The 27,500-nt window shown below is 44.9% G+C and overlaps 1 protein-coding gene across 1 annotated transcript; it reads right to left on the bottom strand.

Moving 5' to 3' along the window:
• Positions 1–755: 755 nt before the first annotated feature.
• On the bottom strand, positions 756–21,849 carry INSIG2 (insulin induced gene 2). Its single transcript, XM_090045905.1, has 6 exons — positions 21,786–21,849; positions 12,413–12,743; positions 7,679–7,803; positions 5,450–5,616; positions 4,789–4,888; positions 756–3,542 (listed from the first exon to the last, which is right to left on the bottom strand). Exons 2-6 carry the CDS (start codon positions 12,678–12,680, stop codon positions 3,501–3,503), a joined length of 702 nt encoding a protein of 233 aa, XP_089902031.1. The 5' UTR covers positions 12,681–12,743; positions 21,786–21,849; the 3' UTR covers positions 756–3,500.
• Positions 21,850–27,500: the final 5,651 nt, after the last annotated feature.

Genomic DNA, 27,500 nt, shown 5'->3' with positions numbered 1-27,500 from the left:
GAGACCAGCAGGCAATGGGAGAGTCCTTGTTCCCACAAGCACTACAGGGAGTAACAAGGAATAATGGCCATAAGTTGACGGAGAGTAGATTCAGGCTAGATACCAGGAGGCACCACTTCAGTCAGGGCAGCTAGGATCTGGAACCATCTTCCAAAGGAAGTGGCGCTCGCTCCTACCCTGGGGACTTTAAAGGGAGGCTAGACAGACACCTTGCTGGGGTCATTTGACCCCCAGCATTCTTTTCTGCCCATGGCAGGGGGTTGGACTTCATGATCTGCTCAGGTCCCTTCCAACCCTACCAACTATGAAACTATGAATTCTTTGGAAATTCCTCAAAATACCAAACGTGATGAACCCAACTAATGTCCAGTTCAGCTCATTAATAAATGCAATAAAGATCTTATTAGATCAACACTTTTCCTATTTTTATAATAACTCCTTATTTCTAAATCTTGATTTTCTGCACAGTAACCAATTTTATCATGAATGGTTTATTTGTGCCTATTCTCCACCCAGCCCCAATAGGCCTGTACCATACTAAAAATGTCAGATTTTGAGCCAAAGGTCAGTGTCACAGCTGTCAGAAACATAGATGGTCCCTCCCTTTATTAAATGGACTTGCTTTTTCTCTAGTATTTAATGGGTGTTTTGGAAACTATTATATCCACTCAGCAGCCAAAATTATAATATGATCACTCTCATAGGTTGATTCAGTGTAATTATGAAAACCAATTCAAAAGAAAAAAAATCTGTCAAACATTTGTAATTATATTTAATACACGTTTTGCTTTTAACAGCAATTTGCAGAAGTAAACAGCATAGACCTTACAACGCATAGTTAGTGAAAAGGTTATAGTGCTTACAAAGTTGTATCTAAAATATACCTTATTCATTCTATATTGAACAACTTTTTGAAGACAGTCTAATATTGTAATTACAGAGTAGCAGCATATGCACACCACTATCATTAAGGCTGTGTCAACATTCCCATTATGAACCTTTTTGCAATGTTTAAGTATTTCAGCCAGAAACTTACAATGCAGTTTGAAAATATGGCATACAAGGTTCTCAATCAATTTTAGTCAAATAAGAATTAAAAAAATAATATCTATATAATAAAGGAGTCCACCCAAATTTATTTTGGATGATTTTTTTTGCACCTTTGCACAACCAGCTTAAAATTTCAAAAATGAAATTTGAAAAGTTTAGTTTATATTCTCTTCTAACAATTTTTAAATGAATATGGATTTAAAATGTTGAAAAGTGGGTGCCACAAATGCACAATAACCACTTTTCATATACTGCACATTTCAACATGCACAGATCTTATTCTCTACAGGTATTTAAACCAATAAATGTAAAGAGTTGTGTCATCAAGCAAATAAGAAATGACTTATCACCAAGCTGTACTTGCATATTGGTCACCATGGAAGTCAACACTTACCAAGTTATCCCTCTAGAATCTGAGGTACCACATTATTTAACTACAGTTACAACAGAATCACACTCTCAACTTTGATACCCATTATTGACTTATTATGACAACTATACCCTTCATTAACACAGTGTCTAGGGGTGCCTCATTTATCATGGCCTTGATCAAGAGAAACACCTCTAGTCAGAAGTGCATTTAAGCACAGACTTGCCTTTTGCTTAAGGAAAGCACATATATAAGTGCTTTCCTGAATTGTGACCTATATGTGAACAGATGCCTGAGGTGCTGAATTGTTACGGAGCTGTAATAACACCATGAAACATTGTGGAACTGCTGAATGGAGCTCACCATAGATTATTCACTTATTTCAGAACTAAAAAACCTCACTTTATCCATTCTAAAGTTTCTTACTTCCAGTGCCCCTTATTTATGTGACATGCTTTGGGAGGCATTTCATTGCATACTTTTCAGACATCATATATAAGTGCATTACACTGAAAAAAATGCCTATTTCAAGCTTCATGTACAATACATACATACATGGTTATTTTTTTAATAAAACTTATCTAAACATATATTTGTTCTTTGGACCAACTCCAGTCTCCTTAGGTGACTGTAAAATGTTTTAAAAACCTTTTGTGGAAAATTAAAAGATAATAATAATAATAATTCCAAACACAATAAAGGAACTTGTTTGAATGACATCAAGACAGAGACAGAAACCCTACAAACAAGGAGTGGGGAGGCCCTGGATCACATTCTCTGCTGGCATAGTCAGAGTTCTGCTTAAAGCAATGGGATTGTACCTACTTGCACTGAAGTTGTTCGGTCTTGTATACTTAAAGGGTAATTACCAAGTCAAAAAAAGAAAAATGAGGGTGTAAGCCCAAATCTGGGTTAGAGTTCAACATCCTTACACACTCTCAAGAGCAGAAATAATTCAGATCCAAGCCAAGGACTTAGGAAACCTGAACTCAAGTCTTTGCGCTATCACGTATTTCCTGTGTGACTTTAGTCAGGTAATGTAGCCCCACATTGTGCAAATGGGGGAAAATAGCACTTCCCTGCCTCACAAGGAAGATAAATACATGAACAAGTGCAAACTGCTCAAATGCTACAATAATGAGAAAGAGGGAAGGGGGGGGGGTCACATAAGTACCTAAAATAGCACCTTACACCATAAGTAGTCCTACTGACTTCGACAGGACTATTGGCAAAATAAGGTGCAACGCAGTGTGATCAATAATTTTAAAATCCAGGCCTGCCTAAAGAAAGAGACCATTAACTAACAGACACTCTGCAGCTCTGTGTTAGAAGAAAGCAAATTCTAAACTAGACTTCAGCTTCCTTTTTTCTGTTTTCTAAAGAATTTCCCACCTCAGTGAAGTTTCTCTTTCCACATTCAGTAGAGATTTTCCTAAGGATGTATCATTTGGGGACAAATAATAGGAAAATGAGAGATGGCATGCCCTAAATAAGATCTCTCAACTATGGCAGGATTTAAAGAAAAAAGGGAGTGGCTTAGAAAATTTATGGACTTACCTCAAGTTTCCTTATTGCCACTGCAGCTCACCTGTAACTCATGTAAACTAATAAAAATAACTAGCCACAAATGGTAACTTAAAAGATTTTCATACTTATTCTTAAATGTCCTGGTTTTTGCAAACTATTGAAAACATCAATTCCTTAATTTGCCCAGACAAAGTGAAGCATAATTTTCAGCTGCAGTATACAGTAACACAAATGTCAGTTTGGCACTGCAACACTGTGGAAAGACAATGACATATGGTAAACAGTTTAGATTCAGAAAAAAAAAATCCTATCCATGAACCAATATTGTCAAATGTATTGCATACTACTGTAACTTCACAGTAATCAAATCAGAGACACCAAGGTTTCTAACTGACTTATAGAAGCAGCAATCACAGATTGCAGTAATGTATACCATTCAAAGGAAAAAATTGCATTTTGGCAATTTTATAATCAAAAGTTCCTTATAGCATATGTTCTTCCGATAGCTGCTTGTTGGACATTTTCCTGCAAAGAAGGTGCATGTTCTCTCTCCTCAGTCCTGGTGAGATTTTTCTGCAATGACTTTGCATTCGTACTGCAAAACAACCAAAGGCAGTTGACACAACTATATCTGGGAACATAGATTTGCACAATTAAGTTCTGACTGAGAAAGACAGCTGAGAAACAGTGATATCTACATAATTAGACATAACAGCTCTGCCCAAACTCCTCCCACACTACTTTAATCCTGGAAAGCAGCTGTGAATCACAGGGCACCCTAACCAACTACAGTTTTTCAGCTACCATTTGGGGTAAAATCTCTCACTACTTGCACAGCATTAGAGAACCTAACCACATAAGGCACCGACTTAAAAATTAACCAGTTTTGTTCCTCTGGCCATAGAGTTCTTATTCAGACCTCAATCCTGCAAAGACTTGTGCATACACAGAATGGACAAAGTATGATAAATAGGGGTCTACTGAACTTGGAGAGGTGGCTGGCCAACTTTGCAGGTAGATGCTGGGGCCGGATGTCATTTTTGCAGGCTGAGTGCAGTGGCCTCTCCTCCCCACCCCCCCATGCCTCTGATTGGGTGAGAGACTCTGGCAGTCCTACCCCTCCCTGCAGATTTGTACATGGCCCATAACTGCAGCTTAATTACCCTGGTTGAGCCGGGGGAAGCCATTAATCCACATATTTTTAAGCGTGGATTAATAATGGCTTCCCCCCAGCTTAATCAGGGTCATTAAGCCATAGTTTTGGGCTGTTTCCAAGCAGCAGGCTCCGCAATTTTGGTGAGCTCTCTTAAAAAACAAACTTGCTGGCAGTCTTGGAGTATGAGGGGAAAGCGGAGGTGGAAGGGCACGGCTGCTCATAGCAGGAGATGCAGAGGCCTCTTGCTGCAGGAAGCCCTGCCTTGCTACCCCCATCTATGCTTTAAGGCTGCAGGGCTTCCCAGCCTTTTCTCTGCTTGCTGGGTTTTGTTGTTAGCTGGGGGGTTTTTTTGGTGACAAGCCACCAAAAAAATCACAGAACCCAACATTTCCCTCAGAGCCTGCCCAAACTCAGTTTCCACAAAAATCATGTAATTCCAATTTTGGTAGGTCCCTAATGATAAACTGGGAAATGTTGTTGTATATGTAGGGAACAATAATGGGTATGTCTCTGATGGATTTAGTGGTATGCTGACTACACTGAAGCCTACCTTCAGTATTTTTCAACCTCAGCCTTCATATTCAATTTTAATAAAAGTAGCATGCAGAATGACTAGTTTTTAAAATACACACTAATACATAATTAATGCCAATGGCCCCCCCAAGAAAAAACCCCCAAAACTTACCATTGCCAGCTGTCTTCCAATGTTCCCCATAGTTATGCCACCAGCAAAAAAAATGCATGGTAACCAGGAACGAACATAAAGGAAGTCTGGAGATGTATATCTAGAAAGCAATGCAAGTTTTTATTATTGAGCTTAAACCTATAGGACAGGGGTTGTCAATCAGGGGAACACGTACCCCTGGGGTACTTGAGAAGGCTTTAGGGGTATGCACATGTGGGCAGGGATAGAGCGCCACCACATACCATCCCTGGCCAGCTGTGGGGGGTGAGTGAAGCTTGCATGTGGCGGGTGCTGCCAGTCCACATCTGACATGCCATCCTCCCACGCTTGGTGTCCAGCCGCACTTCATTCTCTCCAGCCCTCCCCACCCCCCACCCCAGGCAGCTGGGGGTACACTGCCCCGCATCTGGCCACAGAGGGGTACAATGATCCAAAAAAGGTTGAAAACCCCTGCTATAGAGCATAAAAATGCAGACATGCCCTAAAAAAATATACACTTCAAAATTTCAGTCTCACAGTCACTGAAGCACTCATATGAGTTGTCCAAGTAAAGTGATATCAATATATGTTATTAGGTTTGGGGCTTAAGGTAAGTCAGACTCTAGGTTAAATATTTTGTATAAGAAAGAATACCCTTTTAAAAAAAGATGTCAACACTCACTGATAAACACCATTGTAGACCAGAAGCTGGGACACCAAGGTTGCCAGGAAAGCAATTCCTATCCCAAGACCAAAGCCACTTCGTGATCTATCAAAGGTCCACCACAGTCCAATTGATAGTGCCGCTAATGTGAGAGACAACTGTATGTTGTTGGCAAAATCCACTTTCTGGGTTTGTAGTTAAGGATCAATGTTAAAATGTCAATTGTCAACGAAGATCGTTTTTCCTCACTTTAGCTATTTTTTTTAGCTGCAAGATGGTATGCCCCGATGCAAAGGTAACTTCTACTGAATACAATTAAATGAGGTAAGCAATAAACTTTTCAAACTTAATACTATATTTAGGAATGTATTTACTTAAAATGATTTTTGATTATTCTTAAATCTACATCACTGCCTCAGTTTTTGCTAAAAATTACAAAAGCAATGGAGACCATGCAGTTTTGGTAGGCAGTAAAACACTTATTCATAGTCTTAGTACTTTCTTAAAAGAAAACAAAACAAAACAAAAAGACATTTGTGCAAAATGAAAATGGATGGTAGCGCTATGGAACCTATATAAGTCAATGCTGAGCATCCCCTTCCGTCTCTTTTATTAAAATAAATGATAAATTATTAATTCTAGACACTTCTTTAGCAATTTACCCTCTTCCAAGTGCTTTATAAATATCAACTAATTCATCCTTACAGCTTCTCTATGAAAAAGTATTATTAAAGGGAGACTTGTCAAGTTTTATAAGCCTAAATTAAACCTACAATATGACAAATTTAGAGGTAAAAGAAATGTCCTGTTCTCTCACACAGGAGCCCACTATCCTGGAAATCTGAAAATAATGGAAATTACAAATCTGTCTATCCAGAAATGACAGTAAGAGAGAGAGAGAAAGACAGAGAATGACAAACATAAGGAAAAAATGAACAAAAACTAGATTAAACATGGAAGTTTACAAGATCTTACTGCTGTTTTTCAATCATAAAATAAACCAAAGCTAAGACCCTGGAAAGCCAAGAAGGATAAAACAGATGCACTATACAGAGACCAGAGCTGTTAGTAAACTATATAAAGATTCACTGAAAGTAGCCTGACACAGGGCATTTAACCCAGTTTCTTCACAACATGCTTGAATTGCTTGACACTGGCATTTAAATGTAGCTCTATTCAAGTATTGGTGGAAGTGATCTGATGGCCACCTATAAGTTTATCAGGGGTGACCACCAGGATCTGGGGGAACGTCTGTTCACCAGAGCGCCCCAAGGGATGACGAGGTCGAACGGTCACAAACTCCTGCAAGACCATTTCAGGCTGGACATAAGGAAGAACTTCTTTACTGTCCAAGCCCCCAAGGTCTGGAACAGTCTGCCAGCGGAGGTGGTTCAAGCACCTACATTGAACACCTTCAAGAGCAAACTGGATGCTTATCTTGCTGGGATCCTATGACCCCAGCTGACTTCCTGCCCTTTGGGCAGGGGGCTGGACTCGATGATCTCCCGAGGTCCCTTCCAGTCCTAATGTCTATGAAATCTATGAACCATGTGCATATTTTTCTGAAAACAAAACCAAGGCCTGCAAGACACTATCAGCAGGACTTTATCTGGTGACTCCAATTTTTCAAGCTAGAATGTATCTCTAAAAGTCGTAGCTAATTTAGAAGGGATTGGTATTGATTTAGGATATATTCTTCCACAGATTATCATGAATTTAGGGTATTTAGGAGAAACATCCTCCACCTGTAAAATGGCTAGAATTATTTTGCAAAATGATTCAAAAGTGATGGGTAAAACAGTATTTTTCCTACTAATCCCCCTATTCCTCCTCATTCTTTGGCAAAGTACAAGCTTCCCTGATGCACATTTATGTTAGAGCTTGAAAAACATAACCATCTTGAGCTCAAAATAAGTACACGAACAGCATTGTTTAAAAATCTACCAGGGCATAAAAATCTTTATCTTCTATTTGTTTTAATCATTCAAAAACTGCCACAAAGATTCAAAACAAACAAAAACAATCCAAAAAACAAAGGATAAGAGATTTCAGATCAAGCAGTAGTTTTAGGAACCTGTACATATAAGGCTCATTAACTATAATGGTTTTGTAACAGTTCTAACCCCAAACTACACAACCTTGTTTCCCTTCTAGAACTGTGCATTATATTTGAAGCAAGATTGTGTTTAACCTTTGATTCACTGGAAACTTGTATGTGATTGCTAACTTCGCTGCAGCACAGGATACGGCACTGGCATGATTTATGCCCACAAAGACTGCTACACATCGCATTACACTGGACCATTCTCTCTTAAACTTATGTGGCTCTCCCAGACGTCTGTCCATGCAGGGATACAATAACCCGATCGCAGCTGTGGAAAAAATGAAAGAAACAGTGACAATTAAGGGAATCCACAATATTTAACTGCAAACAGACAAATATCAATCAACATATATATATATTTTAAATTGCTAAACATCAACAAGCTCTAAATACACGCAACAGCCAAAAGGCAGTTTAGAGAATACAGGCCCCAAACAGAAGTTCTGTAAGTCTGGTTTAAAGGTCAATGAAAACAGCTAAATTTTACATTTTAAAAATTCTCCTCCTCCACAACAACAGTGTGAAGTCTCCAGGGTTCCCCCACTCTCCTCTGGCTGCCCCTTTCTCCCGCCGTCCTAGAGGGCAGGGCACTGTGGGGTTGTGCAGGGAGCTAAGGTTGAGTCTGAACTGTGTGCAAGGCGGGGGAGGGGGGGGACGAGACCACACTCGTATAGGACAGCAACAGGGATGGGTACCCAGGGAACAGTGAGGTGATATGCCTGTGAGGGACACCCACAGTGAGGGGGGCGGGGGGGGGGGGAATCATGCCCAGCACCATACTATAGTACTAGCTGTAATAACTTCTAGCCCAGTTGAGAAGCATGAGTAAAAAGTTTCCTAAACGTCAAATGATTGCAGTATGCGAGAAGCTGGGATTCATCTGTGAACTCTGACACCTCTATTCTAGAGACAGGCTGAATGTCTCTCACAGGAGATTCTCTCCATCTGCCAGAAAGGAACCCAATTTCTAGGGTTTAAAAAAAAGAAAATCAGCAGTAAAGCAGAATCAGAAATGAAACTGCCTGAACATCCTCTAGCTGAAAATATGGAATCAAGGTGATGGCTAACCAGAGGCAGCAGTACAAAGGATAAAGAAAGATCTCTCTTCATTAGGCTGTCTAAGGAAGGAATTGTCCAAAGAATTACATGGATGTAAAACCCAAATATTCTGTTTACTCAAATATTCTGTTTACCAAAAAATAAATGCACATAAGAGCCACTTTATCACCTACTTCTCAATGAAACTGACAAGACTGCACATTCCTTGCAAGTCAATTTCACTCCGCAGCAGATGGTGCAAGTATGCCGTAGGAGGTGCCTTCATATCACTTGTTAGTAAGTCTGACTGCAGTTTACATACATGCAATAAACACCCATCCCATAGCCAAACCTGCCAAAACTAGAGGAACACAAAGTGTAAACTTAGCTTGTAACCTCTGAGACTAAAAGAGGCCAAATCTTAGGATTTCCCAGTACATTAAAAAATTTGTATGGGATATGCTCTAAGATAGTAATACTGCTGCAAGGTGGGATGTTATTGTTTCAAGCTCCAGAACAAATCTTTTAGAGAGAAATAATGAGAGGACACTGTGTAGTTAAAAGCCATGCTTCCATACTGCTTTAACTAAATGAGAACTCGCAGCTAAACCCCAGCCTTTTATCTCTTTACAGTATGCTTCCCCCCATCTCTCTATAGGCCTCACAGACATACAGCATCCACCTCGCCAACAGATAATTATCCAGAACTAAATCTACATACTTTCTACAAAACTGAGAGCAGTGCTCCTGCAAGAAAACCTGACAGAAATGCAGTTGGATAACTGAGTTGTACTACAGATAAGAAAAAGAAAATCTCAAAAAAAGGGAATAAATCAAACTGCTTTATCTGCAAATCAAAACCTGAAAGATGAAAAAATACATAGGGGGTAAAAAAAGAAGGCATTGGGTAACGTAGGGCCTCTGCAAGACACGCTAGGAAACCTGGTTGCCACACCAGACAACAAAGCTAACCTATTTAACAATTTCTTTGCCTCCATTTTCCTGAGTGGGGACCGGATCAGTCCCCGCCACTGGGACCCCCGCAGGCCCCAGGGGAGGCGCACCCAGGCCTAGGGTCAGTGAGGATCTAGTCAGGGAATTTCTGGAGGGACTGTATGTATTTAAATCAGCTGGTCCTGATGATCTCCACCCCAGAGTGCTGAGGGAATTAGCAGGGGTCCTTGCAGGAACCCTGGCACGGCTGTACGAGCACTCGTGGTGCTCTGGTGTGGTGCCAGAGGACTGGAAAAGGGCCAATGTGGTTCCCATCTTCAAAAAAGGGAGGAAGGAGGACCCAGGAAACTATAGGCCAGTTAGTCTTACCTCGATCTTGGGTAAGCTTTTGAGAGAATTATCCTGGTACATGTCTGCAAGGGGCCAGCAGGGGAGATTATGCTTCATTAGAGTCAAGTCCTGTCATACCAACCTGGTGGCCTTCTACGATCAGGTCACCAAATCCTTAGATGCAGGGGTAGCAGTGGACATAGTCTTCCTGGACTTTAGGGAGGCCTTCGACACTGTCTCTCACCCCATTCTCATAAAAAAACTGGGGGACTGTGGTGTCGATACCTACACAGTCAATTGGCTTGCCAACTGGCTGGTGGGCTGCACCCAGAGAGTGGTGGTGGATGGATCATTTTCGACCTGGAGGGATGTGGGTAGTGGGGTCCCCCAGGGCTGGGTCCTCGGGTCTGTGCTGTTCAACATCTTCATCAGCGACTTGGACAAGGGGGTAAAAACACCCTGTTTAAATTTGCTGATGACACTAAAATGTGGGGGGATGTGGGCACGCTAGAAGGGAGGAATAGGCTGCAGTCGGACTTAGACAGGTTACAGGGGTGGACGGATGAGAACAGGATGGGTTTCAACACTGAGAAATGCAAGGTGATGCACCTGGGGAGGAAGAACCAGCACCACAGTCCAAGGAGGTGATCCTCCCCCTCTATGCGGCACTGGTCAGGCCGTAGTTGGAGTACTGCGCCCAGTTCTGGGTACCGCACTTCAGGAGAGATGTGGACAACATGGAGAGGGGCCAGAGGAGGGCCACCCGCATGATCAGGGGGCAGCAGGGCAGGCCCTATGAGGAGAGCCTAAGGGACCTGAACCTGTTCAGCCTCCACAAGAGAAGGCTGAGGGGGGATCTAGTGGCCATTTACAAACTAGTCAGAGGGGACCAGCAGGCTTTGGGGGAGTCACTGTTCCCCCAAGCACTGCCAGGAGTGACTAGAAATAACTGTCACAAGCTGGCAGAGGGTAGATTCAGACTAGACATCAGGAGGTGCTACTTCACGGTCAGGGCAGCTAGGATCTGGAACCAACTTCCAAGGGATGTGGTGCTGGCTCCTACCCTGGGGGTCTTTAAGAGGAGGCTAGACGAACACCTTGCCAGGGTCGTTTGACCCCAGTACTTTCCTGCCAGGGCAGGGGGTCGGACTTGATGATCTGCTCAGGTCCCTTCCGACCCTACCAACTATGAAACTGTGAAACCTGTGTCAAGATAACCAATTTAAAGCATAAAAGAAATATGCAACCAATGCAGGAAACCACAGCTAAGCTGAAATCTCGATTAGGCTAGAGAAAGAGCACTATGATAGACGGGTAACTTACAGATAAAATAAATATGTAACTGTGCCCAAAATATTCCAAGTACATTCCCAGGAGAAGGCAAAAAAAAAGGAAATTCAGAAAAATATTTGGACAATTTCCTCTCAAATCAGACTCCTTAATGCAATCTGTGGTACAATAATTCAACAAGTTACCAAAAGAAAATTAGGTAACTACAGAAAAGCATAAAATGTCCTTTAGCAAAACTCTTACATCAGTTATAATTGTCAGAGCAGAAATAAATGTATTGATTTGTATTAATGCCTACTAAGGCAGGAACTGGGCTCCTTATACTTATTATAATCAAGCTCCAGGAATACACTCTATTTTAATGACCTATTAATAACTGAATTCTCCAATATTATTAAGAATAACCCTCTGGTAAAGTGTTAAATTGACCTAAGGGATAGGTCTTCCCTACACTTTGGCTCCTGCTATACAATACATATATTACACAATTCAGTGGTTAATCATGCCAAAAAAAAAAAGACTAATCACACATGCAAAGCAATTACCACACAGTAAAAAGGTCCATCCAGCTATAAAGTTAATGCTTGAAAATGTGGAAAAATTGTATAGCTGGTTTCTACCCAGCTTAAATTTGAACATGTAGGAGGGCCCTTCAAAGCCCAAAGCCCAATTAGGCTTTTAATGGAATATTTCAGAGTACTTCTACTGATAACAATAAGCTAGCCATAGGGAGAAAGCTGCATGCTGGACCAAGAGACAGCTCAGGCCTCATCTATGCAAACTTTACAGCTGTGAGCCTATGCTTCAGGCCACACTCAAGTACACATGAAACTAGAACAGGCATTTGTATGGGGTCAAGGTACTCGCTCCATGTGAGGCAAGCCAGCACACCTTGAACTATCTAATGCTTTCAGATGCTTTTTTCAAAAATCTCCCCACAGAGTTTATCACTGGATTCCAGCCCAAAGATTACAATGGCACGTTTCTATGTTTTATTAAACTCTGTGTTAAACAGAAGCAGCAGTTGCTCTAACAATACGAATTCAAGAGAGCTGACCTTGAACTTTTCACTATATCTGAGGGAGATTAAAGAAGAAGGAAAAAAAAAAGACTACCACAAATAGTTAAGAAAAGGTAGACCTCTGGACCCAACATTTTAATTGTTCTAAACTTTCTACTAATGAAAGAATTTTAATTTCTTCCTGTTCACTTATCTATCCCCACCTCAAATCACGCACAGATATTTGGCACTTCCTTGAACATACCTGAAGCTGTGCCACAGCAAGGCGGTACCCACCAAGCTGACGAAAAGATGCTGGTGATAACATCTGGTGGAAACAGCGTAACATTTCTCTGAATCTGCAGCAAGTTTAATACTAATGCAAGAAATACACCAATAAAAAACAGCACTATTCCACGAATCACGAAGTTCATGCCATGAGTGGTTATAGATGAAATGTATGGACCACACTTTTTGGGTTCAGATGATTTTCCTTCAGTTTCTGCCATGACTTCATATGGTTTCAGAGACATCCACCAGAGGATTCCCTTGTTGTCTGTATTATGGATCTCCTCAATTAGGAAATACTCCAAAATCTGCAAAATACAGAAGGCTCATAAGGCAAACTTTAAAATTACATAGCTTTAATTGGTTAGAGAAAGTAATTAAGATTGGTTTAACATAACAGTTTTTAAACCATAAATCAAACTTTTCTGAGTTTGAAGGTAAAAAGTGCTTTCTGCAAAAGAAAGAACATCTCACAAGAACCAGTTCTGCAACAACAACATCCTAATATGATGGCTATGATCATAAAGATAAGAGATTTTTACAAAGAGGCAAACAAAAATCAAAACAAGGATGATGGTATAGCTGTTAATGGGGATCACAGGGAACAAGAGGAGGAAATAAAAGCAGATGAGGTTGCTTCACAGAGAAGATTAAGTTTGTGACTGCTTTGATGTCAGGAATAGGAAAATGAAGAGATTACGTGGCTCAAAAGAAAATGAACAAGGCACCTAGACCCAAGGGAGCAATGGCAACCGAGTTACACACTACTTTGATCTTCCAAAAAGCCAGCAAGCACAGTTTGCTGGTTCTCAGCAGGGAAATGAAATTTGAGAAAAAGTCAGAGCTACATTAAGCCAAAAGTGAACTGACAACCTTTGGGATATCTAACAAGAGAAAGTGGGTCTTCACCAGTCAGAGGGCAAATTACCAAAATTCTCAGCGGGCAACACAAATTTCACCAATGCTATAATGTGAGGTTAAGAAAAATGATTTCCTCAACCACAAAATAAGCTGTGTGCAAAGAAATAAAGAAACTCCACCTTCCCATCAGCAAGAGAGCACTCTCTACATGACTAGCTCTGTATAGAGTATGTGAATGGGAGAATTCCCATCTCAACCACCTTTTTCAAAACTGTCAGTCAGAAATCTTGTTATACACGAATGTGACACCGAATCCGTGTATAACAAGGATTCTGACTGACAGCTTAGCCACCTGGAACTTTAAAGAAAAAAACAAACATTGTTTTTAAATTTAAAACTGCCAACTGGTGGCGGCTTTTGATAACTCTTACTTATGGCCTTGTGGATGGAGACAGAGGAAGGAGATTGCTCGCTTCCCCCATTCCGCCCCATGGTCAGCAAACGCGCAAGAGGTGCTCCAACTCTGCGGCTACATGCCATTCAGTGAGAAGCACGATGCCCAAGACAGCCTCCATTTTTGAAGATCAGGAGTCTTGGAAAAAGTACAAATGGTAGGAATAGCAAGTGGAAAGCTCCATACACTCAGACAAGTTAAAATACACACAGCAACCAACTCCAAGAGGACATTACACACATTCTGGTGACCTCGATACCAACCTGTAAGCTACAGCAGTGGTTCCCAACCTGCGGTACAGGTACCACCAGTGGTACATAGACAACCTGTCAATGGTATGTGTTAACAGACTCATTATAATTACCTTAATAGATTTCATAGGCATTAGGCTGGAAGGGACCTTGTAAGATCATCCAGTCCAGCCCCCCACCCCAGGGGCAGGAAGTCAGCTGGGGTCAAAGGATCCCAACAAAATAAGCATCCAAATGTTTCTTAAGAGCGTCCAGAGTAGGTGCTTGCACTTTATATGCCAACAATTTGCTGGTGGTACTTAAGGTTGTATCCTCTTAAGCTGGTGGTGTGTAATCTGTCAGCTTCGGAACCGCTGATCTAGAGTTCATTAAAAAAAACCCAAACTTTTTGAAAATGTTAACAAAGAGGTAAGGTAAAATGTGCTGAGCTCTCCACACAGAACATCATGCTTGCAGATTTGGATGTCAGCAGATGCTTCCAAGAAATAAAGCCCTTATTTTACTTCTTTGTATCTGAGTTTTATTTCAGTCTAATTACATACAAGAATCAGATGCAGGTACAATGGTGCTTGGCTTCTGAGCCGTAGCCTGAGGAGCAGTAAGCATTGAGACACCTTCTCAATACTGGGAAGGCAGTTACAAAAGTTGTGCTGCTGAAATTATGGTAATAAAATTTTCTGCTTCAGACAAAAGGTGTGCCCTCTAGCCATTTTTCTGGGAGGGACTGATACTGCAAGGGGAACAAGAGTAGTGTACTGAGCCACCAGGAAAGAAAGTGTGCCCTTAAAGTCATGCCACATCAGGCCACTTAAATATGTCTACTTGATAAGTGACCACAGGGGTACGTCCAGTGCTTACAGAGAGGGGATGTCTCAGTATCAAGCATACCGAAGCCCGAGACTCAGGTGGGAGCTCTAGCAGCACAGGGCTAGAAAAAAATCTTCTGAGTTACCAACTCCAGTCACCGACTGTCATACAACCCCTTTCATGGACTGCTCAAGCTTCATCTTCAAACTATGAGGTGTTTTGCCCTTATTGTTCCAGAACCTCCCAACTTATGCTTAGGAACCACTTTTCAATTACCAAACTTACTAAATTTATTCGTGACCAATTTATACCCATTTGTTTTTGTGCCAGCTTTATCCTTTAATACAGGGATGTCAAACACTCACCCTGAAAGGAAAGCAGAGATGCCACGAAGTTGCAGGGCAAGTTCATCAACAAATCTCTACCTACGGAGTCCCACCAGGGACGTATGTCAGCATCCGGGGGTTGAGCAATGGCTACATTAACCCCTGGGCCACATCTTGCCCCACTACTGCTCACCTTTTTGGGATCTGATGCATGGGAAACAGGTGTGTATGACACCCCTTCTTTTACATAGGAAGTTCTTTTTTCTGCCTGATGTTTTCCTTTTTGGTATATTTATAGCTAGGGGTCTACTGAACTCAAGGAGGTGGCTGGCTGATTTCACAGGCAGATCATGGGGCCAGCTGCCATTTTCATGAGCTGAACGCAGTAGGGGCCCCGTCACAGGGTAGCCCCAAAAATTTTGAAATTACCCCACTCTACGAGCAGCCTGCCCCACCCTTTGCTGCCATGCCTTGATGTTAATAGATATATACAATGCAGGAAGCTGTCCTGATCTTACTATAATGACCACCCAACTTGTGGTCTTGGCCTTATGGACCAATCACATGGCTCTGTACCTTCCCTATACCATGTCCCATGCCTTGAAGATAGCATCCTTATCGATGTTCAATCAGTTGCTCAAAGAACCCCGATCTGGGCCTTCTGACCCTTGGCCTCTCTCAGTCCCACTTCAGGCCTTCAGACCCCTTGGTCTCCATCTTGGCCCCCATTCAGGCTACTGGACCCTTCAGTCTCTCCTCTCCAGGCCCTCAGACTACTCGGTCTCGTGCAGCTACTCCCTAGGCTACCAGGTCCCTTGTTCTCCCTCTCTGGGCTGCCAGCCCCTCCTGGTCCCTTGTCCTAGACCCAACTTATTCTCTACTTTTTTTAATGCTCTCGCATCTTGCTGGGCCTTGCTGTGAGACTCAAGCCCCTCTCGCTGGACCTCACTATCCAGCCCCTTGGACCTGTCTGGTCCCACACTCCATTCCCAGCCCCTTCTGCTCCCAGTCTGCTTCCTGGATCCCACTATGTCCCTCACTGGGCCTAGCTATCCAGGCCCTTGGAACCATCTGGTCCTGCACTCCATTCTCGGCCCCCACTGGGACACTAGGCCCCTCTGGTCTCGCCAACTCACTGGGCCTCACTATGATCCACCAGAGGTGCTGATCAAAGTGCAGGTGTATGAGAGTGGTGACCTCTCCCCCCTGGCCCAGGCGGCCGTGGAGATTTATGGGAACCAGACCTTGCTGGCCTCAGGCTCCACAGACCATGAGGGCATCGGTGTGCTGCCCATCAGCTACCGCTTGGGGACCTGGATCCTAGTCACTGCCACCAAGTGGAGCTACGTCACCAACTCTGTGCCCTGGCGTGTCGACAAGCTGCCACGTGAGTGACTGCCCAATGCCACTTTCTTTACATGTTCTCTGGAGTGGGGATGGGCCCTGTCCAGGGTGGAGGTTTGGAGACATTTCTTTACAAGGCTGCAGGGATTAAGGAGCTTGAGGATGCTCCCTTACTTGGATGGAGGGATCTGGAGAGTTTACAGGTATTCCATCTTTGAGTGATGATCCTCTTTGAACTTGGGCTAAGGGTTGAATTTGGAGGTGGTTGGCTGGAGTAGACTGGGAGATGTGGAGATACCCTCTTTCTTGGTCAGTGGTCCTATGGAGTTTGGGGATGCTCCCCTATTTGGCTATGCAGGGTCTGGTGTACTGTGGAGTTAGGGGGCATTTCCCTGTTGGGATGGGTTTGAGGATGCTGCCTTTTTGGGCTGGCTCTTGGCTGATGAGCCATAGTTCTCCATCTCTTAGGCTAGGTGGCTAGGAGCAGCCCATTTCACCAAAGCCACTAGATGTACACCTTGCTGGGGTCGTTTGACCCCAGTACTCTTTCCTGCCATGGCAGGGGTTCGAACTAGATGATCTGCTCAGGTCCCTTCCAACCCTGGAAACTATGAAGCTAGGCCTCTGGACCCTCCCTGCCCCCCGGGGTCCACCTGGTCTTCACTGCCAAGTGCATTTCTGTCAGGGTGCACTCCCCAAGCCTCCCCCCTCCATGGGGTAACCCACAAGGCAGTGAGAGTTGAGGCTTTTCTGTGCCCCCTCCTCACCTTGCCTTGAAGTGGCTCATGTGTGGCATTTCATGAGGGCTGCCCCACCACAGGTAGCCTCACCCCGCTAACCAGCTCCAGTAAGGTGCAGTTTCAGGTCTTACCCACGACAGGTCTTCAGGCCTATTTGATCTTGCTCATCCCTCTCTGAGCTTCTCTTCAATGTCCTATCCCCTCCTGAGCTGCTAGAGCCAGGGCCAGGGGACCTGGTAATTATCTCTGGTTCCAGCTCATTCTTGAACCTATGCTCTTGATGATCCCTCCTCCTCAGATAGCCTAGCACCAGTCATCATCATCCTGGCCTACCTGCTACTAGACCCCTGCCTCTTGGCTGTGCCCCTCCCTGCCCCCACAGGGACTTTCTAGCCTCTCCTAGGCCCTGGCCCTGCCTCCAGGCCAGTCAAGACTCCAATCTTCCAGTTCTGGCAGTCTCTTGCAGTGGGCTATTTCACCCTTCAGCCCTTCCTGGGCCCTGGCCCCAGCTCGGACCAGTCGAAGTTCCCAGGGTCAGTCCTCCAGCTGCCAGCCCTCTCCTCTCCATAGATCATTCCCTCTCTCTGGGCTCACCCAGAGCCCTCAATAGGTCCTTCTTCACAGCCCCTTTCCTTCTCTGGGCTCATCCAGGCCTCTCAACAGGCCCCCATGCTCACTACACTCACCCCACCCTTCTCTAGGTATACCTGTCAGATGTTGTTCTCCATGCTAGAATTCAGAAGCTGTAACCTTCCTGCTGAGTGATGTTCCTCCACCAACTCCCAAGATGTTATTCCCAACCCTGCCCCCAGGCTCTGGGCCTACATCCAGTCTAAGCCCAGCCCTCCTCCAATCAGGGGTCTCCACTGCAATCAGGTGACTCCCTGGTTTAGGCCTAGCCACGCCTGCCAGCCACTGGGTCAGCTGACCCTATAATTAGCCATGACCCCACCTGCAAGTGTCTCAGCAGGCTATCTGACCTCTTAAAGTGGCAGGCACACCTGCCACACACCTCTGATTGGCCAAGGGGCCCCAGCAGTCCTGCCCCTCCCCACAGACTGCCAGATGGCCCAAAACTGCAGCTTAATTACCCTGATAAAGCCCGAGGAAGCCATTCATTCACTTATTATTACATGTGGAATAATGGTTTCCCCAGGGTAATTAAACTGCGGTTTTGGGCCACCTCCAAGTGTAGATGCTGCAAAAGGGCTGCACCAGGGTCTTGGACTGGCTGTGGCGGGCAGCTGTGGGGCTGCACTGGGGTCAGTAGAGCCCTGCACAACAAGCCAGACCAGGGCTCTATGGATCACAGTGCAGTTTCCTGGCTGCCTGCCGTAGCTGACCTGGGACCCTGGTGCAGTTGCTTGTGCAGCATCCCCACCTCCTGCTGTGAGCAGCTGTGCCCTTCCTCCCCTCCCTGCTACCTCCACCCTTGCCTCTCCCCCCGCTCCCCATGCTCCAAGACTGTGGGGCTTCCCACCCTTTTCTCTGCTTACTGGTAAGTTTGGGGTGGCGGGGTGGCAATGAGGCAACCAAAACTGCAGAGCCCACTATGTTTTGTGGAGCCTGCCCAATTTCACAGTTTCCACAAACATCACACAATCAAGAATTTGGTAGGTCCCTATTTACAGACCATACCAAAACCTCTCTCATCCTTATTTTTGTAGGCTAAAACAGTGAAGTTTTTTAGTCTCCTCTCAGAAACAAGCTTAATGTTCTCCACTGATCATGCTAGAAGACGTTTCTGAACGCAGTTGAGTGAGTGTTCATCTTTCCTGCCCGCAGGTAACTCGTATTTAACACAGTATTTCACATGAATTGCCCTGTCTTACACCACTAATGCTTCCTTATCTGTAGCAGAGGGAAACAGTTTCTGAGCAATTTTAGCATCTTGCTACAGTTCTAGAGATGAGAGTTTGAGACTAACCCCAGCTATACACCAAAGACTGTCCCCAGCTGTAAATGAGTGCCCAGATGTGACCCCCAAGTCTTTAGTTATTTTTTCCATCAAAATTTGCTCAGAAGCCTAGGATATAATTAAGGTTGAGCTAATGGACCTGTAGTTCAAAAATAACTCTCTTCTCTTAACAGGTACCATATTTGCCATACTACAGTCACTGTATTACCTCAACTGTAGAGATTGATTAAAAATACCTGGTACTGGACATGCAATTTCATGTGGCAGTTCACATGCCAACCTCATGTGGCAGTTCTTTTCAGCATCTTCCAATATTGCTGTTATTAGGAGTGCTTGATTTGTTGCCACCCTAATTTTTGTGTTATTTCCAATAGTGCTAAATGAGTTTAAAACATAACCAGATCAGAATATTAACAGCTCTCATTGCTAATGTGACTTGTTAACTGAATGAGAATCAGACATGGCATGTTCTAGTTTACAGGAAATAAGTTTCTCATCAATATTGTCTCTTACACTTTACCTGGATTTTCTGGTCAGACAGCTCACTTAGCAAAGCCCAGCCCTAACCCTTAACCTAGGACTCGTGTCTCTTCTACTGATACTGAGCTATCCTCTTAATTAATGATGCATCACTGGCATGATAGGGAAGATAATAAACCTGTCTTACATTTTTGGTTTCAACAGCACTGCATCAGTACTTCATTTAATTAAGAGACTTTTTCCTTTAAACAAGGAAGTGGAAGTTTATCTTCATTGCTGCCATTGTAATTTCACATCATGCTTGCCCTCAAAGAGGGGGAGACAGAAGAACAAGACAGGGAAACTGAGCATCAAGTAAAATGAGAAGACAGGGCAAGTGACCTGTGTCAAATTAGATTAGTAAAATAAGTCACTCATCCTCAAAACAACCATGGGACCTCCAAATCACACTGTGACATTGCTAGACAACTTAAAGAGTACAACAGAAAGCATGCGATGAAAGGGACAGAAGTTGTAGTTATAGTTACTTGACAGCTATAATTCACCCGTAATCATACTACTAACAAAGCAAACTCTAAAGTTCTCAAACTTTTCTTTTCACGGACCACTTAAAAAGTGCTGAGGGTATTAGCGGACCACTTAATCTCAATCTTCAGAAAAAATAAATCAAGTGCAGGGCCAAGTACAGATATTCTCAATTGTTCAACAGTCTTTCTGCAGACCACCCGGATGGAGCTCATGAACCAGTGGTGGTTCACAGACCACAGGTTGAGAATCTCTGCTCTACACCAAGCTCAAATAATTTTACCTAACTGCTCTGATTAATGAAATTTCTAATGCAAATGCAGCAATATACATTGTGAATGTGCTTGTAAAAGCCAGAGTCTTTTCTTAAGCTAGCACCACAGTGTACTTTTAGAGCAGGAGAATACGCTCTGAGATTCATTAATCCTAATCCTCCACTAACTTTTCGTAGCACTTCATAGTGAGTCACCTTACTTCTGTTCCTCCGCTCCTCCAGCTGTAAAGAAGAGGTAACAATCAACTTGGTACCTTTCAGGATTTGCACCACAATCCTCACATAGGTCCAATGTATACAGAACGCATTATTACTTAGCCTCCTCTAATAAGAGAGAGATGATGAAGATGTTTGAGTCACTTATGAACAACGTCTTTGGAAACAGGAAGTATGAAGGTATCATACACATGGGATAATTGAAGTCTTGTTACATTTCATCCCAAATTTCCATTCCAGCCTAAGCTGGGCCACCACAGGTTGAATGCTGAACCTACAATATCGTAGAACCGTTGAGCTTTCTTCTTTTGAAAATGGAAATTCAAAGCTGTCACCATAGCCATGGGCAACTGGTGCCATCTTAGTCCCAGGGGGGTGGCATGTGCCCCCCCCAGGTACCAGTCAGTAACTGGGGGGAGTCCCCCCATGGCCAATCTCTCTGCGGGCCCCACTCCCCACTGCCTAAGCGGGGAGCACGGCCGGTCAGGGGGTGCACATGCACCCCCGACGCATCGTCACTGGCCCTAGCAGAAAGTGACAGAGACAATGCCTGTGGGGAGATGTCCTTTGCCATGCTTCATCCTTTCCACAATGTGCTACTTCAGTGCAAACTTCTGCATGAGGGCATGCATATGTGACCAGGCAAGAAGCTCCGTGGCATGCAAATTAACTTAACTGCCACCACGGATGGCTTCCAAACACCGTGTCATGGCAACCAACCTCACGAGCACCTCATGTCACTTGGTGCAGGGGTGGCCAACCTCCAGTACGAGTGGCACGGGGCGGGGGGGGCTTGACACCTGCCAAAAGGAGGCTAACTTGGCACCAGCTCCCACGCAAATGACTCCCCAAACTGATGGTACCCCTCAAACGAGGAGGCGAGGCCAGGGGGAACCCGCAAAAGCCGAGCGAGCAGGTTGGGCCCCAGCGAGGCCACCTCAGGGCCCCACATCCCAGGGGGCTTCTACCCAGAGCTGGGACAGGCCTGAGACACCCCCCCCCCCCCAGCTGGAGGCCCGTCAGCCAGGGGCTGCCCCAGCCTGGCCCCCTGACACCGTGTCCAGCCCCCGGGCGCCTCCCCCTGGCGGACAGGCGATGCCGTCCACGCTCAGCATCATAACCCCCACCCCAAGCCCCGCGCCGCCGCCTCTCACCCTGCTCCGCCATCTTCTCCCTCCCCCGGTTCAACCCGCTGCAGCTGACTCGGGGCGGAGGGACTTCCGGCCGGCCGGAGAGGGAGGGGGAGTCGGGGCAGAGAAACTTCCGGCCAGCCGGCGAGGAAGAGGGCCAGAGTGAGGTCGGGGCGGAGGGACTTCCTGCCGGCCGGGGGGCGAGGTCGGGGCAGCCGCGCTTCCGCTGCAGTCGGACGGTGCGCCTGGGAGGGGGCGGGGCGGGTTGGAAGGAAACAGAGACGGGGCGGGGGGGAGCACCTGCCTCGGGGAAGTAATGGGCAGGGCAGGTGTTTGGGTAGATACGAGGTTTTTTTTAAAATGCAGGAAAGGGGGGATGCTTCTGTCCCCCCCCGCAAGAGAGTGAAGCCTTGTTCGCACGGGGCTTCTCCTGCAGGGCCTCCCAGGGGTGTGAAGAAGGTGGTGCAGGAGCTGTGGGGCATTATTACGTCTAGCGCAGTGCCGGGGAGAAGGAAGCTGGTCCCTGAGAATGAGCCAGAAATAAAGTCAGGTCCCCCCTTCGATGCCTGCTGCAGCTAAAATTTAACAGCCCCCTCCCCCACACACCCACACACACTGGCAGCCGGTTTGTGGTCGGGCAGCACTGAGAAGTCTCCTGACATCATGGCTCCTTGAATCTGCGCTCTTCATCTTCGGGGGGGGGGGGGGCGTTAAGGACCCTCTCTTCTTTTGAACCATCTTTGAACACACCCAGCAAGCTAGGTTTTTGGTTGGCCTAAGGACATCGGCAGGCAAGGGGCTTTGAGTATATTTCTATACGCACATCTACTCAAGACCCTTGCCTGGCCCGGTCCAGCCAGCCTTTACGCCGCCGTTCTGCCCTCTTTGCTGCTCCTGGTAATGTAGTTTCTATTTCACAGCCCTGCGAGCTATTTTCAATTCCTTGCATTTGTTTCTGCTTCTATCTGAAACTGAATCATACAGCCCTAGGTTCCCAGTGACGAACACAGCACACACTTTTCTTCAGCTGCGTAAAAACTAGACGCTTTACAAACCTGCTAAGGGCCTAGAGCTATATTATTCAGCTTAAGATCAAAGCAAAAACAAATATATGCGTATTGGAACACGTATGCATTGGCTCTGTTGTATATTGTACAGAGCCGATCCTAGGGGTGTGCGGGGGTGGGGCACGGCGGTGGAGGGGTTGGCGAGCGGCTGGAGTGGTGGGGAGGGGGAGCTGGCAAGAGGCTGGTGGAGGGGTGGCAGGTGGCCGGAGCAGCGCAATGGTGCCCTTAGCACATGCCAATATCACTGTCTGCAGAGCAGAGCCCCCCAAAAGCGTGGGGTCCGGGGCAGTGGTCCTGATTTGCACCGTCCCCCACAGGGACAGCAGTGATCATGTATAAACACCACAACAAACTAGGCAAAAAAGAAAGAGATCAAGTATGTTTCATTGGTCCTGTAGTCACTAGAAATATATGTACAGACCTCTTTCAGCTTCCTAAAACAAAATCTAGTCTTCTTGAGCATCTTGACAGTGCAACCAATACGTCACTGAAACTTATTTCCATGCCTAACTTAATGTTTTTAGGTAAAGACAGCAGGCCTCTGAAATAGGAATTACATTACCAGAAGCAGCTAGCAAGTAGCGGAATTGCAAAAGAAAGATAGTTCAATTATTTGATCATAAAGGCCATTAAAAAGGAAAGGAAGTTGTTTAACACCTGTGGTATGAAAAGTTTAGAAGGAATCAGGTAGATTATAGCAAGGCATGAAGATAAGTGATGCCTTCACTGCTGCCTGAATAGAGATGCTGCTGCCACTGCCAGGCAGTTGATTTTAAACTTTGGGTAGACCAGGAATTAAAGGAGGGTGGGGAGTGACGGCTCCATTGCACCTCCCTGTAATCTGCTCCTGGATCCTCTCAAAGGTGCTGTGGGGTGCCATGCAACGTTAGCACCATTAGGTGTGCACATGTGATTCACACAATAAACCCAGAGATTTCAAATAGGCATGCATAGTGTTGAAAAGATTCTGACTTGCTGTGGGCTATCTGAGTTCTTTGCCACAAATCAATTACCCTATTATTTTTCCGTAGTCAAAATTGTGGGTAAAAAGTAAGAGCTGGCATTTTCCGGGGGCTGCCTAGAGCAGAATGAGAGATGCCTTGAGTCTAAAAAGTTTGAGAACTAGTGGAATGAGGAAACCACCATGAAGTAACAAGGGTGAGAAGAGAAATTATTATGTAAAGAATAAATAACTTTAAAACATAAAGCAGCAAAGAAACGATCCTGAAGAACTGTAATTAAAGTGCAAAGAAAGCATAACATAAGCATTAAAAACTACCAATGCCTTGATCATGTGAATAGCTAAACACACACACACATGCACACACACAAGCTCTTTACATCCACTGCAGCACCAGTGATTTCTCTTAAGCCCAGTTGCATTGACTCGAATGAGATTAGATGCAAGAGAAAGGCCAGTGTTTTCGATCAGTGGTTTTCAAATTGGGTTCCAGGAGGAGGTCTCGGGGGCTCCATGGAAAAAAATTGGTAACAGTGAACAAATCTGTAAAATAGACTTATTGTTAACTATTTTTTGGAATTTTGCAATCTGACTCGTGTTTCACTTACATGACTGCCTCATGCCTCCTGATGCTGGGGGGCACGGTGATCACCCACAGGTGGTGGTGTCAGTGGCAGTGGTGAGTGGGAACCGCTTGCAGGCAGCCGCGGTGACGGCAGCAAGGGTGGGCTGAACGGGGACTCCCACAGGTGGCCATGGCGGTGAGGTGGGGGGTGGCTGACGGTGACTGCCCGTAGGTAGCATCAGTAGCGGGGGGGGGGAAGGGGAGGGCGCTGGGTAGTGAGTGGCTACCCCATGGACGCTGTCAGCAGCAGCCAATCTCAGGGGGGGTGCATGTGCACCCTCGTGCACACTCTATGCGTCACCAATGGTGACTTATTGATAAAAAACATTAACTCAGTCTTCCTAACCCTTTCTGCTGAGACGATCCATGCCAAATGATTTATTCATAGGGCAATAATATGATATCTTGTTTTGATGGACAGTTTACAAACAGAGGTGCATGATCGAAATCTGGCAGTGATGTAGGCCTGGTGCTCCAATGCGATTATTCTGTCTCTGCGTTGTCGTATTTCAATCAGTCAGTTGACAAGTGCCTTAATGTCAGAGCAGTGTTGAACGGTCTCTTAATATTTTATATTTTTGATTTACCAAGAAAAAATACGGATTGGTGATTGAAAAGAGGCAACGCTAAGAAAAGTAGTCAGGAAAAATGCCAGGTTCCAATGCAACAGGAAGTAATTACCAGTGCTTCTATTGTTATATGTGCCAGCATATCAAATCAGTCGCAAGCTCTTCATCCAGTGAGCAGTGCATCAAAAAACCAAAAGTACCATGCAAGCTACATTAACTACGGTTTTACTTGGACTGGTGATAAAAACAAGCCAGATGGACAGTGTGCTGAGTGTGGACAAGTTTTCCCTGACAGCAGCCTGAATCCAGCAGAGTTACAAAAGCATCTGGAGGCAAAACACCCACAAGTAAAAGACATGCATGGTGATTATTTTAAAAGGAAATGTAACAATTTTATTAAAAAATCACTACCTTATGTTATTTTGTTTGTTAAGACAACAGAAATGCTCATAAATTCATAGATGTTAGGGGCTGGAAGGGACCTCATGAGATCATCAGGTCCAGCCCCACTGCACTAAATAGTTGGAGAACAATATTTAAGCAAGCTTTGGGGTTCAAAAACCCTTTGTCAGGCTAAGGAAGTCTCTGCAGTTGGTGTGAGGTCTTCCTGGATGGAATGAAAAATAAAGAAGCCAGAGGCCGGGTTTGTCTGGACACAAGATGGACAGTCAGCGAAGATGCAGATTGAGGAGTCAACAGGTGAGAGACAGGCTGGGGCGGGGGGAGAAAGGGGATAAATAGTGGAGAAGTACCTGGGAAGTCAGCTGTCAGGCAAGTTATAATGTGTCATAGTCCTGTTATACCATACTACAAGTTTTTCTTGTAGTCCTGTTATACCAATACCATCAAATTATTTCCAACAGGACTACAAGAAAAACTACAGACCTTGATCCCCCCACTACCTAACCCAGGGACTTTTTATCCAGAAACAAGGGAACCCTGGCAGACCTATCACATCCAACCATGGGACCCTAACTGAAGAAATATCAGGTTTCAATCCTAAAACTGCTCGTCACCCACAGAGCAAGTTTTGTCCAAGACACTACAGACTTTCTACGGAAACTTAAAAACAGACCACCTTCCCAGCCGCACCCTCCTAGCCACCATGGATGTTACCAGCCTATATACCAACACCCCACACCAAGATGGCATCCAAGCCTGCCTTATATATCTACAGGAACATGATTACAACTCAGAATACAGACCGAAAGATATTACTGACCTAGTACACTTCATCCTCACACACAACAATTGCACTTCTAATAACTAACACTTCCTCCAGATGATGGGAACAGCTATGGGCACCAAAATGGCCCCACAGTATGCCAGCCTTTTTATAAGCCACCCGGAAGAAGACTTCCTCAAGAACTGCACCATCAAACCCTTGCTATACTTAAGATATATCGATGACATCTTCATCATTTGGACTGAAAACCTGCAATCTCTGATGGAGTTCCATCAGAAATTCAACCATCACCATCCCTCCATCCAACTTTCTCTTGAATACTCCAGCACCAACATCTCCTTTTTAGACACGATGATCAGTATCCAGAATAATAAAATACAGACCACGTTATATACAAGAAACCCACAGACCAACATACATATCTGCACAGAACCAGCAATCACCCTAAACACACCAAAAAAGCTGTGATATACAGCCAAGCCCTCAGATACCACTGAATTTGCACTGAAGAGAATACCTGGGATTGCCATCTCACCAATCTTAAAAAGGCTTTCACGCAACAAGGACACTCCTCCAGAGAGAGAAATCGCACGTCTGGAAGAGCCACCCGGATACCACGTGAAAAACTGCTGCAGTACAGAAGAAACCTCCCCACTAACCACACAGCGCTGGTTATGACATATCACCCCTCCCTCGACCCCGTACGGAAAATCCTCAAACAATTGCAACCCATGCTAGAAAGAGACCCTATTCATAAAGAGATCTTCCCAGAGCCACCCATCCTACCCTTTGAACAAGCACCAAACCTCGCTAACGCCATCACCAGAAGCAAACTTCCTGAGGCCCAGAACACACCAAAAGGATCCAGCCCATGCCATGACAAGAAATGCAAAACCTGCCAACACATCTCCACCACCCCCACAATTACTACACCCCACAACAGAGCCATCAGCATTCCTGCATCTTATACCTGCATCTCCAGAAATGTGATACGTCTCATCCACTGCACCAAATGCCCAGATGGAAAATACGTAGGAGAGACCAAACAACAACTGTGCACCAGAATGAACGCACACTGGACATCTATCAAACACAGGGATACCCAACTACCGGTGGGGGCACATTTCTCAAGGAAAACTGCTCTGTCTCCAAGCTCTTAGTCCTGATCCTCAAAGGGAACTTACACAACACTTCTCAGAGACGAGCCTATGAACTCCACTTCATCAACCTCCTGGACACTAAAAATCATGGACTAAATATAGACATTGGATTTATGACACATTATAACCTGCCTGACATCTGACTCCCCAGGTATCTCGCCACTATTCATC

The sequence above is a fragment of the Crocodylus siamensis genome, chromosome 4 (assembly GCF_052110815.1).
Source record: "Crocodylus siamensis isolate JL-2025a chromosome 4, ASM5211081v1, whole genome shotgun sequence".
Classification (NCBI taxonomy): Eukaryota; Metazoa; Chordata; order Crocodylia; family Crocodylidae; genus Crocodylus; species Crocodylus siamensis.
Note: the sequence above shows the minus strand (reverse complement) of the source record. Positions and strands in the feature narration are given on the sequence as shown.